The sequence below is a fragment of the Gobio gobio genome, assembly GCF_949357685.1.
Source record: "Gobio gobio genome assembly, chromosome: 16".
Lineage (NCBI taxonomy): Eukaryota > Metazoa > Chordata > Actinopteri > Cypriniformes > Gobionidae > Gobio > Gobio gobio.
The window spans coordinates 19,318,792-19,336,265 of NC_137109.1; the positions used below are offsets into that span (position 1 = coordinate 19,318,792).

At 44.2% G+C, this 17,474-nt stretch overlaps 1 protein-coding gene across 10 annotated transcripts in view; it reads left to right on the plus strand.

Moving 5' to 3' along the window:
* LOC307140171 (uncharacterized protein) overlaps positions 1-17,474 on the plus strand; it is a 72,749-nt gene that overhangs the window by 42,482 nt on the left and 12,793 nt on the right. For all 10 annotated transcript variants that reach the window (XM_079839445.1, XM_079839448.1, XM_079839444.1 and 7 more), the window contains 4 exons: positions 2,028-2,087; positions 14,224-14,385; positions 14,579-14,684; positions 16,582-16,952. In XM_079839445.1, coding sequence (XP_079695571.1) covers positions 2,028-2,087; positions 14,224-14,385; positions 14,579-14,684; positions 16,582-16,952 — 699 coding nt within the window. The remainder of the gene's footprint in view (positions 1-2,027; positions 2,088-14,223; positions 14,386-14,578; positions 14,685-16,581; positions 16,953-17,474) is intronic.

The following is a 17,474-nucleotide window of genomic DNA, read 5'->3' on the forward strand; positions in this document are numbered from 1 at the left end:
ATCATAGACATGTCTGTTGATTTCTTGAACGCAATGGCCAATCACAGGTGTTGAAATTAGAATCCACTCACTGCTCAAGTGTTTGTTCATGCGTGCAAATCCTCTAACAAAGTATAGACATTATGTAAATAAGAGATTCATTGTGCCGTCAGCTTCACTGATTAATATAACGGAACTTTGTGAGATCGTGTTCATTGAAGGAGTGACAGCTTTTAGTAATTATAAAGGCAGCGCTATATATTGTATATTATATATTCAATTTGATTAAAACTTGTTTTATTCCTTCTTGACAAGCAGCCACATACACGCTTTAACAAATAGGCCCATCTGCAAATACATGCAGGATTCACTCTCGAAATTGTGATGAGTGACAGTGGTAAATATTTATGTATCGAAATCAGGCTCATATAAATATCAGGAAACACGATTCCTGGCTTCATGTCAATATCCATGGATCACTGGATCTTTGGTAAGTTGTAAGGAACACTATCGAGTCCAATCTTTTAAACAGTTTAAACTGTTAATCGTTTATTTTACTTGTTTTCCACTACTAAATCCAGTCATGCAGCCACTTTTCTTGCACTCAGTCCTGGCTGAGGGGTCGTGTTCCGGTGGGAAAGTGACGTCAATGCATACCCTCTATTTCTGTGACTTTGCTACGTCCCCTATTGGCTACTTTGGCAACAGTTGGACGAGTGATTGATGTCGAGCATATGCTATTTCTTCACTGCAAGGACAAAACATTCAATTGACTTCCAATGGCGACGTCTTAATTACCATAGATATAATACTTTTTACAGCTGAAACATAATAATGGACTTTACGTGGACATTACATTTCCAACGCACTCTAAGCAGTTGATCAGTTACAAACAAGCGGCAACCTCCCGCGGTCTCTCTTTGAACCCAACATGGAAGTGATTTAAACTGCAATTCATTGACTGGCTGCTAGAGACAGGCTCCAAAATTGAGTCAAATCTGTATCTTCCCCATGTTAAAATGCCCAACTTTACAGCAGAAAATGTTTATATGTTTATATCCTGGTACAAAAAGTGGTCTATATAGCTTATTTTTTCCTTCATGACACCTGTGAGGGGGGTGAGTTTGCATAGTTCTCGGCCAGCTCCGCCCACTTTAGGCTTCAAAAATGCTCTTCAGAAACCTATGGGTGACATCACGAACACTACGTTCGTATTTTTTGTCAGTCTATGGTTACAACATTCTGGGCCAGCTGACCAATCAGAGCAGACTGGGCTTTCCTGAAAGGGGCTTTAAAGAGAACTAAAACAGACTGTTTCAGGCAGAGGGTGAAAAGAGGTGCTGCAGCAAAGACTAGTATGAGAAAAATAATGTGTTTATGAAATTCAACGCATGTACGTGTTCTAGCAGACCCCCAAAATAAAATTATGAACTTGTAAATGAGCAGGATACGGGGACTTATTTGCTGTCAGTACTGGTTACTTAAATACCCATATAGGCAAAAAGTTCCAGATTTTTTCATAACCAAGTTTTACTTTCATCACTGAGCAGAACCATATAGAAAGTCAAGCAATGAGACACACTGTGATGAACGTGTTCTGCATGCGCTGGGTATTTTTGGCTCTGTGAAAAGCGTGTAAGAGCCTCAGACATCACTGGGCATGATTGAAAAGACAGGAAGCTCCCTGCTGAGTTCTGTAACAGGATTAGGTGCAGTGACATTCCCCTCGCTATACCTGCCTCCCCTGAAATCTCTTCAGAGATGTACACAGTCCCTGTCCTCACTTTCCCTGAACCGCAGCCCAGCAGAGACCAAAGCTGATCTTTAATTTAGAAAATCTAATGTGGTTGGGAGTGATGTTTGATCAGTTGCAATGGAAATATTTTAGTCCAGACTATCAAAAACCAGTAAAACTGTATATCAGACAAGTATATTGCTGTGATATTGATTAATTATCAAATATTTTTTCTAAGTCATTTATTAAGGAAAACATGGTTTATGTCAAACATTAAACAGGAAATGATTTTAATGTCTCTTTATCTTTGCAGTCGGTGGATTTGACCCAGAGTTCCTTGAGCATGGAGGCATCAGACAGTGAAGATGATCAGGTGACACGTTCAGCACACATGAATCACTTAAAGGATTAGTTCTCTTACAAGAGGTTCTCTCGTATTGCGTAAGTTCCTTACGCATCGGGAAAGTTTTCTTTCTTCGAGATTACTGAAAAAACCAAAATTATCCTTAATTTTGTAATATTGTCAACGCAGTGCGGCAGCCTGGCAGACCATAGCAGTCTATTCCAGTGTGCTATTGGCTGCTCTGCTGGCAACTGCAGCAGCCTATCGGTGAGCCCGCGTGACGTGGCGACCAATGAGGGCGCTTCGCGCCCACCTGGCTTCATTTGCCTACAGGTGGGGCGTGGCCACGTGTATATAAGCGGGGCTCACAGGCTGCATATTCGATTTTCTGTTCTTCAGCGAAGCTCTTCGCATCGCTGGATCTGGGACCCGCCGCCGTTGACCGCGCAGCACAGCAAGCTTAGGACAGCGCCTGAAGAAGCCGGCTGCATCTCGCCACCTTCAGCCTTCCGTGCCTACTCTGCTATCCGGCAGCATTATATCCTTTCATTGCACGTGTTCTCGCGTGGAGTCACATGTTTCATAAAAGAGCACGAGCGTTTTTATCAAAACGCCTCGTTCCACCTGCGGCTCGTGCCACGTGCAGCTCAGCACCAGAGACCGCCATGTGTCTGCGCTCTCTGTCTGGGCCGTGACCACGCCGCCGCCGCACTCCTCGCGGGCGAATGCCCCGAGTGCGAGGAACTCTCTATGTCGACCCTGCGGGCTCGACTCGAGCAGTTTTATGACGACATCACTCCGCTGTTCCCCCCCCTCTGTTCAAGCCGCGCCGCTTACAAGGGATGGTAGGAATGAACGGTCTCGGAGCGAGCCTCCTCCCCCTCTGTTCAAGACGCGCCACCGCGCCGCTCACAAGGGATGGTAGGAATGAACGGTCTCGGAGCGAGCCTCCTCCCCCTCTGTTCAAGCCGCGCTGCTTACAAGGGATGGTAGAAATGAACGGTCTCGGAGCGAGCCTCCTCCCCCTCTGTTCATGCCGCGCCGCTTACAAGGGATGGTAGGAATGAACGGCCTCGGAGCGAGCCTCCTCCCCCCTCTGTTCATGCCGCGCTAATGCGCCGCTTACAAGGGATGGTCCTGCAGCTCTCTTTACGTTACAACACATGACACATGACGCTGACATATGCTCTCCAACGAACCCGCACTTCCCCCTGTTGGACCGCGCAGATTGCGCCGTTCACAAGGAATGAGAGTGCGCACGGTCACGAACACGTTCAGCGCGCGCGCGCGCCACACTCACCGGGAAATTAACAGAGGGTGTTTTCGTCCCGCTGTGGCCGGACGAACCGACATTCTCTAACATTTCTCAGCCCCCTCTCCAGTTCCGTCGGCTGGAAATATTACTATTGCAGTAACGAGCCTGTCTTTTATGCACGCACGACTGCCAACAAGCACGAGGACGTACTGCCGTATGCTCGCGCTAACTGAACACTAATGTGTCCCTCCCGGTACAGTGGCAAAATCAGCGGCTGAAACGCCGGAGACCCGAGTTCGAGCCCAGCTCTCGCGGCAGATAAAAATGTTTTACTGTCCGCTTCCCCGGGCTCGCGGCCAGCTTTTCTTACATACAGAAAGCTAACTCGCACCACGTGGTGCTCGAGTATTTTTGGGCGTCTATACATAAGGAGAGAAAAGACGGTTAAGTCCCGCTGCGGCCGGACCACCGTTAAAACTCTGTTTTCCTGTCAGTCCCCACTCCTGTGGCTACTGCAGATGTTTTCCACGCAGCCAACGAGCCGGCGAACTCGCCCGCTCGCCTGTTTCCAACTGAAGCCCCTCCAAAGTCCTCCTAGCAGAGTGGGGAAGCGACGGTTAAGTCCCGCCGTGGCCGGACTACCGTCAAAACTCTTCTTCCTGTCAGCCCCCACTCCTGTGGCTGCTGCAGATGGCTCTCACGCAGCCAACGAGCCGGCAAAACTGCCCTCTCGTCTGTCTACAAACACTGTTTTTACGGCGAACCAGAGAATTCACAAAGTTGCATTTTTCCTGGTTGCACGGCTCACGCCGTATGTGTTTCAAATGCAGTAAACGTGCCCACTTGTCTGTGTTCACCCCTGCACCCAAGCACCACAAATCCCGTGTCTCTCACTCACATAAAGCGGCCACCGGCCGCTCGAGTGCTAGAGTTAGGTCACGTGTCCGCTTATTTGCGCCCACGCCTAATCACCACACGCGCTGTCACACAGCCACCCTTAACCGGTCATGTTCCACGCGTAAGAGTTGTGCCCGCTCAAACGCGCTCACACATTTTCGCGAACATTCTGCCCCCGCCACACACCATTTGTTCTCCGCCCAAGGTGGCCGAAACGACGAGTGTAGGGCCGCACACAAGCCACTCCCCGCTCGAAGCGGTAGAGTTACAGTGTGTAGGGTGGCCAGCCATCGCGAGCGATCGGCTGGCCCACAGCACAGAGAGCGCGCGCACTGCGCCCGCCCCTCCTATACAGGCCATCGAACCCGCGAAGCGCGGCGTGTATCAGACATACAGCGCGGCGACATTCCAGGTGTATCAGAATGGGTGCTGAGAACAGTGAAGCACGGCTACACTCTGCAGTTCGCTCGCCGCCCTCCGCGCTTCTGTGCGCGTACGGAGACGAGAGTGAGCGAGGAAGTAGCACATCTACTTCGAGCGGAGATAGCCACACTGCTGTGCAAAGGGGCTATAGAACCGGTTCCCCATTCTATGAGCGAGTCAGGCTTTTACAGCCGATACTTTCTCGTTCCGAAAAGGGATGGGTCGCTAAGACCGATTCTGGATCTGAGGCGTCTGAACAAAGCTCTTATGAAAAGATCGTTCAAGATGTTCACGACCAAGCAGATCCTCGCGCATATTCGCCCGAGAGACTAGAGGCTAATTTCCCTAGACTTGAAAGACGCATACTTTCAAATCAGGATAACGCCGCGTCACAGGCCATTCTTACGATTCGCCTTTGACGGCTAGGCTTATCAATACACCGTCCTGCCATTCGGCCTGTCACTAGCACCCCGTATATTTACGAAGTGCATGGACGCGGCCCTCGCTCCCCTGAGAAGACAGGGTATGCGAGTTTTGAATTATCTGGACGATTGGCTCATCCTGGCACAGTCAGAGGCCGAGCTCCTCGCCCACAGGACAGTGCTGCTCAGCCATTTGGACAGCCTGGGGCTCACGGTCAATTGGACCAAGAACTCATTGGTGCCCACGCAATCAACCTCATTTCTGGGCTTGAATCTGGACACAGTGGCAATGTCAGCCCGCCTGTCACCCCAACACGCGCGTCGAGTCCGACGCATGGCTGCGTACCTCCAGCCGGGCAAAATCGCACCTCTCAAAGTTTTTGCAGCAGTGCTCCAGCTGGGCCTAATGCGCATGCGCCCGCTACAACGCTGGTTAAACGCTCGAACCCACGGTGGTATCCTACGTGAACCGGCAGAACGGTGTCAGATCCAGTTGTCTGGGCAATCTGACAGAGCGCCTGCTCACGTGGGCACACAGCTCGCTGCGCTTACTAAGGGCCGCGCACGTACCGGGCCAACTCAACGTGGGCCCGGACAAGCTGTCCAGGGGCCTCATTCTCCCAGGCGAATGGTCCTTGCACAACCAGACAGTCCAGCTGGTATGGCGCCTGTTCGGCAGAGCGGAGCTCGACCTCTTTGCAACAAGAGAAAACGCCCGCTGCCCGAAGTTTCTATCCAAAAGCGAGGATGCGCTGTCCCAGCCTTGGCCCAGCCTCCCGCTGTATGCTTTCCCGCCGATTTCCCTATTGCCCCAGGTTATAGCGAAAATCAGGGAGACGCGCCACCCGGTGCTCCTTGTAGCGCCGCGCTGGGAGAACCAGATTTGGTACCCAGAGCTGGTGAAGCTGTTGCACTCACCCCCGTGGCCAGTTCCGCTGAGAGCAGACCTCCTCTCTCAAGCCGGAGGGTCAGTTTGGCATCCCCATCCAGAGCGATGGTCTCTGCATGTATGGGTGACCAACGGATATCCGTTGACCTGCCCGAAGGGGTTATGAACACAATCTCACACTCTAGAGCCCCCTCGACGAGGCGGTTATATAGTTCTAAGTGGTCGGTGTTTACTGAGTGGTGTGTTTGCAAGGGTTTGGATCCACAGCAATGTGGGGTCCAGCGGGTGCTCTCCTTCCTCCAGGAGCTTTTGGAACTGGGCAGGGCCCCTTCCACGCTCAAAGTGTATGTAGCGGCTATAGCAGCGTTCGCTCAGACGACGCTGGGCAGCACGCTAGGAAGGAACGAGCTCATCATCCGTTTCCTCAGAGGAGCCAGACGGATGAATACCCCGCGGCCCCCATCGGTTCCTATATGGGATCTGGCCTTGGTCCTAGAGGCCTTGAAGGCTCATCCCTTCGAACCGCTTGAAACCGTGGAACCGAGGTTCCTTTCGCTCAAAACCGCGTTCCTGATAGCTCTGGCTTCAGTAAAACGCGTGGGGGATCTACACGCGCTCTCAGTGAGCCCGACGTGTATGGAGTTCGGTCCTAATGACTCCAAGGTCATTCTCAGACCGAGGCATGGTTATGTCCCCAAAGCGATCGGCACTCCCTTCAGGGCGCAGATTATCTCCCTCTCGTCTCTGCCAGCATCCGACGAGGGGGACGGTGGCAATGTCCTCTGCCCTGTCAGGGCATTGAGGGTTTATGTCACACGCTCCGCCGCCTTCAGGCGTTCTGAGCAGCTATTTGTTTCGTTTGGTGGGCGCACTAAAGGTCTCGCCTCCTCGAAACAGACCCTGTCCAGGTGGATAGTGGACGCGATTGCAACAGCATACGCTTCCAAACACCTGCAGTGCCCGCTAGGTGTCAGAGCACACTCCACTAGAGGCATGGCCTCTTCGTTGGCTTGGGCCAGAGGGATTTCCATCCACGATATCTGTATGGCGGCAGGCTGGGCCTCCCCGTCTACGTTCGTGAGATTTTACAATCTGGAAGTTCCTGCCTTACAGGCGAAAATGTTATCAGTTCAATAGGGCTGTTGGTTCTGCCCAGTGATTCTGCGCAGACATAGCTCACATACTGGTAGTAAGTTCGGTACTAGGCTTATGTGAATTTGTAGGAGACCGGCGGTGGCGTTCCCTCATTTACGAGACAAGCTGTTGTGAGTTTGAAGGTGACCGGCGGTGCCGTTACCTCACTCATATAACAAGATATTGTGAATTTGAAGGCGACCGGCGTTGCCGTTCCCTCATTCATGAGACAAGGTGTGGTGAATTTGAAGGAGGCCGGCAGGTGCCGTTCCCTCATTCATGGGACAGGGTGTTGTAACCACCCGTCGTAACCACCCGTCAGTTCAAATGAAGTATCCGTATATACGGTGGCCCGTTTCCTTACCGGCCACCCTGCCCGAGCAGTGTTTTTTCCCCGGTTCCCCGGGAAACATGTGCGGTATGCGAGGCGCGCACGGCGTTGACAATATGTTCCCGATGCGTAAGGAACTTACGCAATATGAGAGAACCTCTCGTAAGAGAACGATACTCGGTTACTTAACGTAACCTCGGTTCTCTCTAGAGAGGGAACGAGTATTGCGTTCCTTGCCGTGCGCCCCGTGGGCTTTTACGCTTCAGAACTACGAAAACCGAATATGCAGCCTGTGAGCCCCGCTTATATACACATGGCCACGCCCCACCTGTAGGCAAATGAAGCCACGAAATGATCGCCACGTCACGCGGGCTCACCGATAGGCTGCTGCAGTTGCCAGCAGAGCAGCCAATAGCACGCTGGAATAGCCTGCTATGGTCTGCCAGGCTGCCGCACTGCGTTGACAATATTACAAAATTAAGGATAATTTTGGGTTTTTCAGTAATCTCGAAGAAAGAAAACTTTCCCGATGCGTAAGGAACTTACGCAATACTCGTTCCCTCTCTAGAGAGAACCGAGGTTATGTTAAGTAACCGAGTATCGTTCACTGCAAAATATTTTACTCACCCCCATCTCATCCAAGATGTTCATGTCTTTCTTTCTTCAGTCGAAAAGAAATAAAGTTTTTTTGAGGAAAACATTAATGGCAACCAAAATGTTGAAGGTTCAAATCAATGCAGTTTCAAAGGGCTTTGAAGGGCTTTAGTGGCTCTGCACGATCCCAGACAAGGAATAGGGTTTTATCTAGCAAAACGATCAGTTATTTAAAAAAAAAATTTTTTTTTAAATGTATATACTTTTTAACCTAAATTGCTCATCTTGTGCTCTCTGCATGCGCCAGTGATTATGTAATCAAAGGTCGCGTTAGACGTAGGCGGAAGTACCGCCACCCTTGTTTACAATGCGCACATGTGAAGACTAATACAAACGTCCTTTAGCAAAAAAAGGTAAAACAACGATGTCGGACGATATTGAAGTTGACGATGGAGTGTTTGTGGTAAAGGGCGTATGTATTAGTCCTCGCCCGTTCGCTTGGGGCGGTATTTCCGCCTACGTCTAGCGTCAGCGACATGAGGGTGAGTAAATGATGAGAGACTGTTCATTTTTGGGTGAACTAACTCTTTAAGCACAATGATATGTTTTGAATGGTGGTGTCATGCATTGACTGTCCACATAGGCCAGGCAAGTTTATTTATATGGCACATTTCATACACAATGGCAATTCAAAGTGCTTTACACAGGAATACAAATATGGAATAAAATGGAATCAAAATATTCATAAGAAAATATTAAATATATAACCTGAATCACCCCTATCTGGAGTGATAGGGCCCTATCATACTCCTGGCGTAATGCGACACAAGTGTTTTTTGCCAATTTCAGCCCAACACAGTTATCGTTTTCATGTCCAACGCCACGTTGTTTAAATGGCAAATGCACTCGCGCCCATCTGTTCGCCCATGTGCGTGCTGGTCTGAAAACCAGGTGTGTTCAGGCATGTTGTTGGTGCATTGCTATTTTGATGAACTGAAAACGACTGCGCCATTGACCAACAAAAACCTGGTCTAAAGTCAATAGCGCAGTATTTTTTGTGTTATTATTATTTGTTTGCGGGTGAGATTTGAATTGAGTGTGGATTCAGACTCTTGACATGTTTGGAATGTGCCCATAAAGTCCAGCACTGAAGAGAGCCATACTTACCCTGGGAATGTGCTTATCCGCTGTTGTTTTGGCTAGTTTGGATAGTGTAGAACTTGTGTAAGTGTTGTGTAATCAGCGGTATTTACAGACACTGACGTGTATTCAGAACAAGTGCTTTCACAGTCAAAGGCAGTTGACAGGAGACTGCTTGTATCCACTAGTAAGTTACATTTGAATTTCAAATAAATGTGAAACAAGTGTTCAGTCTGTGCATTGAAAGGGCATTTCTACGATTCAATGCACACGCGTCTCACGCACAACACCAGCAACTATCCAAGACTGACCCAAAACAATCTTAAACCACTGAAAAACATGCACTTTTGGATTTGTCTTGTTGCCAGGGCTTAAAATAGCTGTCATGTGTTTGTGTTATGCAATGCTTTGAGCTGGACCAGAGGCTGTTTTGCGAAATTGGGTTTTGGGAAATGTAATACTGTTGGATATTCTTTCTAAATGGGAATTAATTTTGCCAGCTATAAGGTCTGCTGATGCATGTTACTGTATATAAAGTATATATGTGCAGTTCAAAAGTTTGGGGCCAGTAAGATTTTTAGGGACCAAGGGACACCTATTGTAATCACTGGCATTCTTCTTATTATTATTATTATTCTGTTTCTTCTGCTCTTGAAGTCTATGACTTGCAGGAAAGTTATGAAATTTGGGAACAGTGACCCTGAACTGTCACCATAGCAATTTTCCAATTAAATTTGAATTGTCCGGGAAAAAAACTACTTTTTCTAACTCCTCCTAGACCGTTTCTCCAATTTTTACGAAAATTTAACCAGATCATCTTCAGACCATGCAGACAAAAAGTTTTGGAATTCAAGTAAATTCGTCAAACCGTTCTCGAATAACGTGCAAACTAATTAAACAAATTGTCTGCCAAAATGGACATGAGACTTTACCCTTTAGCAAATTCTGACCAGAATTTGTGTGTGTTATGACAACCATGACCTGAGGCTACATGCACAGTTTCGGCGCAGTGCCACCTAGTGATCAGGAAATATGAAAAATTGCTTTTTTTGCTGATAACTTCTGAACGGTTTGATAAATTACGAAAATATTTTACGAATGCATTGGCGTATCGTTACGAAACTCAAAAAGTTTTGGGGCACTCTACCTTGTGGTCAATTTATAATGAAATAGCATTTATTATAGCATTCCAAAAATGCTCATAATTTTTGATTAAATTAGCCTATTGTAATGGACATGAGACTTTACCCTTTAGCAAATTCTGCCCAAACTTGGTGTGTGTTATGACAAGCATGACTTGAGGCTGCCTGCACAGTTTCGGTGGTCAGAAAATATGAAAATGGCTTTTTTTGCTTATAACATCTGAACGGTTTGGCCAAATTATGAAAATATTTTACAAATGCATTGGCGTATCGTTACGAAACTCAAAACGTTTCGGGGCAGTGCTACCTTGTGGTCAATTTATAATTAAATAGCATGTATTATAGCATTCCAAAAATGCAAATAACTTTTGATTAAATTAGCCTATTGTAATGGTCTCAGTACATTCTTTGAGTCATGCTGAAAACATAGATTTTGACCAATTTTGTCATAGTCGGCCGAACTTCCTGTCCGTTTTCAAACTCCTCCTACACCGTTTGTTCAATTTTCACCAAATTTGAGTCAGATCATCTTCAGACTGTGCCGACAAAAAGTTATGGATTTCGTGTTTATAGACAAAACCATTTTCGTATGCCGCAGCAACAAATTTGAGGCATGATTCCAAAATGACTCTGAGGCTGTGCCAAACGATTGCCAGGCCAGTAAAAAACTATAGTGCTTTTCTCTGTCATGGATAATAAACTGTTTCTATTTTCAAGTTTTCAAATGAATTTAACTTGTCCCCTCACACTGACCACAGCACATTAATTTGGTCACAGTGACATAGCCAACTATTGGTCAAGAGTGATAAACCGTTCAATCAAATTACTAGTGACTGTATTTAAGATTTTTCTGTTTTTAAATGCTCGTTGTTACAGTTGGTCTGATGCTCCCAGCCATGTTGGCATGACTTATCGTGTTATTTGTGTTTGGCCCCAATAATGTCTGCTTGCAGCTATATTTTAAAATGTTTTTGAAAAAAGTATTTTATGCTCACCAAGGCTGCATGCAAAACTGAATTTTCAGCATCATTACTCCAGTCTTCAGTGTCACATGATCCTTCAGAAATCATTCTAATATGCTAGTATGCTGCTGAAGAAGCATTTCTTATTATCAAGGCTGAAAACAGTTGTGCTGCTTAATATTTTTGTGGAAACCATAATAAATTTTTTTTAAAGAATCTTTTATTAATAGAAAGTTTAAAAACAGCATTTATTTGAAATAGAGATGTTTTGTTAATGTTTTATAAATATTAACTTTATAAATGTCACTTTAAATCAATTTAATGCATTGTTGCTGAATAAAAGCATTATTTTCTTTAAAAAATCTCTTACTGACCCCAAACTTTTGAACAGTAGTGGACATCACTTTAGCTAGAGCTCTAAGTGCAGCTCACAAATACCATTGAAGAGCTTAAGAGCAATGCAGGATGGGAAGCCTAAGATGTCACTATAAAAAAAACTGTCGTGCTTTTCTCTGTTATGGATAATAAACTGTTTCTATTTTCAAGTTTTCAAGTGAATTAAAATGGGTGAAAAATGGATGAAAATTTTGCATTTATTGGCACCCAGCTCTCTAGATATCGTATCAGCATTGACATTAAACACCCTAATTAGTCGATCACTACTAAAAGTTCACAGCATTGTTGAGTCCTTCCTGTCCATGCCGGGGTTACGAGTGAAGAAGGCGTGTGGTCTGAAAAGCATTCCAGCGGTTCACCCTCGCAGCCTGGCTGTCTGCTGGAAATGGGATATTCCAGCAATCTGGGTCAAAACGGCTGCCAAGCTGGACCCGAGCACTGCACAAACACACTGCTGTCTGACAGAGCTCATTCACACCGTTCCTAACATACTACACGGGAACAGCACGTCAGTCCATGTTTTTCCACCTGCAATAGTGTTAACTTAAATGTTGATGCTCTCATTTTTAAGTCTTATAAAGAATATTTAAGTTATATTTTACTATAGCAGGCACCGATAGCAGACGAACACGGGTGCTGGTTTTAGAGTAGCTTTGAACAGTATGAAAATATGCATGAAACCTTCCTTCAAACGGAGAATTGCGGATCAGAGTCTTCAACCAGGTTATTGTAGTTAACTAAAACTTTTTTTTTTTACTTAAACTTAATTTTATCTAGTTGCTAAGGAAACATTTCTCCTTTTCATTCAGGGTATGTTTACACGACAACAATGTACTAAAAACTGAAAAGTTTTCCCTTTCCCTTTTCCCGTTTTCCTCATGACAACGTTGTCAAAATGATTCCTGTTCACACAGATCCGCAAAAACTATTAAAAATGTGGTATTATTCATGCCAGGCCAGTAGTTGGCAATATAACTTTGTAAAGAAACACTACGTGTCTATAGACTGAACACGTAATACGCAAGCACATATTACGTTTTTACAAATCCACGTTTTTGTAATTTTACATGGAGATGATAACGGTATTATGTTTTGAAAAGTCTGCGTTTTCAGTCCCCCGAAACACTGCTGCTGTGTAAATGAATGGCCAAAACACATAAAACGTTTTAGTTTTTAAATTGAAAACTGTTGTATAAATGGCCCCTAAGTTTAACTTGATGTTTAACTCATACTAAAACTGAAATAAAATATATAGACATATTAAACCTAGTAAAATATATATAGACATATTAGACCTAGTAAAAATGACACACAACAAAATAACTAAAATTAAAATGAATACAAAATATAAAAATAAAAACTAATTATTATTTACTAATTATTTACTACATCGTGATTGTGTTACATTACATGTTGGGAAAACGAGATGGTACATCTCAAGGGGTTAATCCTAATAAATAAATAAGATTCATAAAAATAATATATAAACGTGTGCACAAAAATGGAATAACCTATAAAACATTTACAAATAATGCAGCATTTCCATCCCATGTGTTCAATCATCTCTTCCTAGGCAATTGGCACTAATTATCTGTAATAAAAGTGGAAGTCGCTGCAATCAGGGAAGCAACTGTGGTTCTTTTTGCATACATCATAAATGACTTGCAATAAACGCTGTCATGTTATCTTGCGTTTGGAGGCCTGATGTTTGTGAACGCAATCGTGTGAGGCGCTTCTGGGAGGGAATCATACCAAATCATTCTGATGACAGACTTTAGCTCAGGCGTTTCAGAGCAACTAAAACAACATTTGAGATCCTGTGCAATGAAACTGATCTGCTGGTTAGTCCAGGTATCCAATCACATGCTCTGAGTTTTTTTGTTGTGCATCGAGGGATTTATTCTGTAAATGTGTTACCATTGTAGTCTAATTTCTTAATGGATTAAAAAAATTATCCACCTCAATTTAGAGCAGGTTTTTTTATGTGCACTTTTAGAATTTATGTGCATCTTGGCGTTTCCATCCAACGTTTTTTTATTATGCAATATCCCAAAATGTGCATAAAAATAGGTGGATGGAAGCATAGCTATTGATACTAAAATAACACTGGTCTTCAAAGGGGAAAAAATACAGTGGTAAGGACTCGCAACATTGCCAACATAACCTACAGTTGTTTCTGCTGGAGAAGCTTTTGTTTACGTTTCTTTCGGAGAGGAAATAGCTGAGGACAATCATCATAATTGGTCATGATGAGTCGGTTGTGGTGATGGTGGCTGCGGTATCTGTTTTTTATTATGGTAATGCTGTATGCATGAGTGACCTTGCACAAGAATTGGCTCTGCTATCATGATGCCACTCTATGGTTTGCTGGCGGTTAAGGGATAGAAGGAAATACTTTGAAAACGACCATCTATTTAAAATTGTAAGCCACATATGGAGGGTTTGGTGGGAAGTGGTTTGAAAGAACTATTGTTTTGTATAAAAAGTTGTAAATGAATGATACATCAAATCAGTTGTGGAGTGTTACTGTAATTTAAACATATTAATATCTGTCCTCTTTGTCCCCCTCTATCATATAAAGATGTCTTATGAAGCTTCTTCGAGACCCGCCACCCCTCAGGGGTCCATCGCCCCCGTTGACTTCAGTCTGCCCGCCAGCTCTGTGTCCTGCTTAGACAGCTCAGCTGCCCGTCACCGCATCGCCGTCAAAGCCAACGCTTGTGCCAAGAGAAAACCTGTCAGCGTAAGATTCTTCACATTAACCATTCATACTCTTTCTTTATCTATGGTGGCTCATCAAATCAGGCTTACAATCTGTTAGTGATGTTTTATTCAGATGTCTTTTTGAACATTAAAAGAATAGCTCATCCAAAAAGCAAAATTCTCTCATCAGTTTGTGGTTAGCGGTTGAACTGAGTGTGCTTCTTCGTGTTTAGCGGCAAGTGCTGGTCAAGAGGAGAGACCTGAGAGAAAGAGTGCTGCTCAGAGACACAGAGGACAAACTACGGATGGTTACAAGGATTGGAGAAGAAGAACATGAAGGTATGCCTGCTCAGCAAGGCTGTATTTATTTAATTTAAAATACAGTAAAAACAGTATTATTGTGAAATATTATTATCATTTAAAATAACTGCTTTCAATTTATTCCTGTGATCAAAGCTGAATTTTCAGCATCATTACTCCAGTCTTCAGTGTCACGTGATCCGTCAGAAATCATTTTAATATGCTGATTTGCTGCTCAAAAAACATTTCATATTATTATCGATGTTGACGACAGTAGTGCTGCTTCATATTTCTGTGGATACTGAGATTATTCAAATTTTGGGGAAAAAGAAAAAATTATACACTATATTGCCAAAAGTATTGGGACCCCCCTCCAAATCATTGAATTCAGGTGTTCCAATCACTTCCATGGCCACAGGTGTATAAAATCAAGCACTAGGCATGCAGACGCTTCTACAAACATTTGTGAAAGAATGGGTGGCTCTCAGGAGCTCAGTGAATTCAAGCGTGGTACCGTGAGAGGTTGCCACCTGTGCAAAAAGTCCATTCATGAAAGAGGAGAAATCAAGTCAATATCTGCAGACCTCCAAACTTTGTGTGGCCTTCAGATTAGCTCAAGAACAGTGTGTAGAGAGCTTCATGGCCGCCGAAAACATTTTCAATGTAGGAAAAACCCTGATATCGAGGTTGGGTTCCTATTCAACTGTCCATCCTATTAAAAACGGCTTGGGTTTAAGATAATTGCAAAGAAAAAAAAAAGAGCATCGTATTTCGCCAGATTTCATAGTGTGAAATGATAACCGTTTCGAGGGGGATGCCAGGTGTGCGCGAAAAAAAACGAATATTCGAATCCCAAAATTGAACATCGAATACCAACCCATCAAACGAATATTCAAATATTCTGGTCCAGCCCTAGTGTAAAGCACGCCTCCACGCAACTCTAGAGCAGTGGAGACGTGTTCTCTGGAGTAATGAATCATGCTTCTCTGTCTGGCAATCCGATGGACGAGTCAGGGTTTGGCTGTTGCCAGGAGGTACCTGACTGACTGCATTGTGCCAAGTGTAAAGTTTGGTGGAGGGTGGATTATGGTGTGGGGTTGATTTTCAGGGGTTGGGCTTGGCCCTTTAGTTCCAGTGAAAAGAACTCTTAATGCTTCAGCATACCAAGACATTTTGGACAATTTCATGCTCCCAACTTTGTGGGAACAGTTTGGGAATGGCCCCTTTCTGTTCCAACATGACTGCGCACCTGTGCACAAAGCAAGGGCTATAAAGACATGGATGAGTGAGTTTGGTGTGGAGGAACTTGACTGGCCTGCACAGAGTCCTGACCTCAACCCGAGAGAACACCTTTGGGATGTATTAGAGCAGAGACTGCGAGCCAGGCCTTCTCATCCAACATCAGTGCCTGACCTCATAAATGCGCTTCTAGAATAATGGTCAAAAATTCCCATAAACACACTCCTAAACCTTGTGGAAAGCCTTCCCAGAAGAGTTGAAGCTGTTATAACTGCAAAGGATGGGCCAACTCCATATTAAACCCTACGGATTAAGAATGGGATGTCATTAAAGTCCATGTGCATGTAAAGGCAGGTGTCCCAAAACTTTTGGCAATATAGTGTAAATGTCTTTACTGACATTGTCTAAGACATAATGTTACAAGAAATGTTGTTCTTTTGAACTTTATATTCATCAAGGAAGAATTTTCACATTTTTCCAAAATATTACACAAAAATATTAAGCAGCAAAAAAAAAAAACAATTTGAATAATGCATTAGTAAATATTGAAATTAACATTAACAAAGATACATAAATGCTTTATAAGTGCAGTTCATAATAAGTTCATGTTAACTAATGTAGTTTACTAATGTTAACCAATGAAACTTATTGTAAAGTGTTACCAATAATTGTTCTTCTGTTGTTCAAATTGGTCTAGATTTGCCCGGAGAACAGGTTAATGATTCAGACCACGAGTCCTGTGCTTCCGGACAGGAGGATGAGGAAGTGACTGACTCCGACCAGTGTCACAAAACCTCTCCAACATCCTCCATCTCAGCTGGAGACGTCTCTGAAGGAGAGGAACATGTTCCTGGCGAAGATTACGTCCCCAAGTCTGAGCTCCCAGAGTCCTCCTGGGAGAGTCCAGTAACACTTGATCTGCAGGCTGATGACTTCCTGTTGGACACAGGATGTGAGGTCGTTCCTGAGGAGCAGGGGTCATTGCTGGAGGAAGTGTTGAGCTCCCTAAAGAGCCCTCTTGCGTCAGGACTAGCTCTGGAGCATGAGAACATGGTTCTTCAGAGTGAGGTACAGCACATTCATTGACATTTGAGATATCCATTGATAGCAATGAGATATCCCATCATGCATCTGCAGCTTAGTTGGAATAATGGTTAAATAAGAATATTTAAAATATCTAGTTTAAATCACGTGCCAAGTTCCTACAAATTTGCTCTTTGTATTCATGTTGGATTTATATGGTTTTGAAAAAACTTTTATACTATTTTCAAGAAACTTTTAAATGTATCACTGTAAAATTGTAATTAACATCTTAAATAGATGTGAGCGTACATATCTTAATCATCATTTTCAAAAAAAAAAAAAAGTATTCATAAATCTTAAGGTTTTTGAAATTTTGACCAGAGCTAAGTTTGCCTCTTCTTAAAATGGTCAAATGATTTGATATTTTAAGAGACTTGCTGACCTTCACACACAGTCATGTATGTCTGTAGGGGTCATCTCTATGATATCATTTCCTGTTTTATGTTATGTTTTTATTTTTTTCGTGCATGTTCTTTGCACCAAATCACTTTGATTTAGGAAACAAAT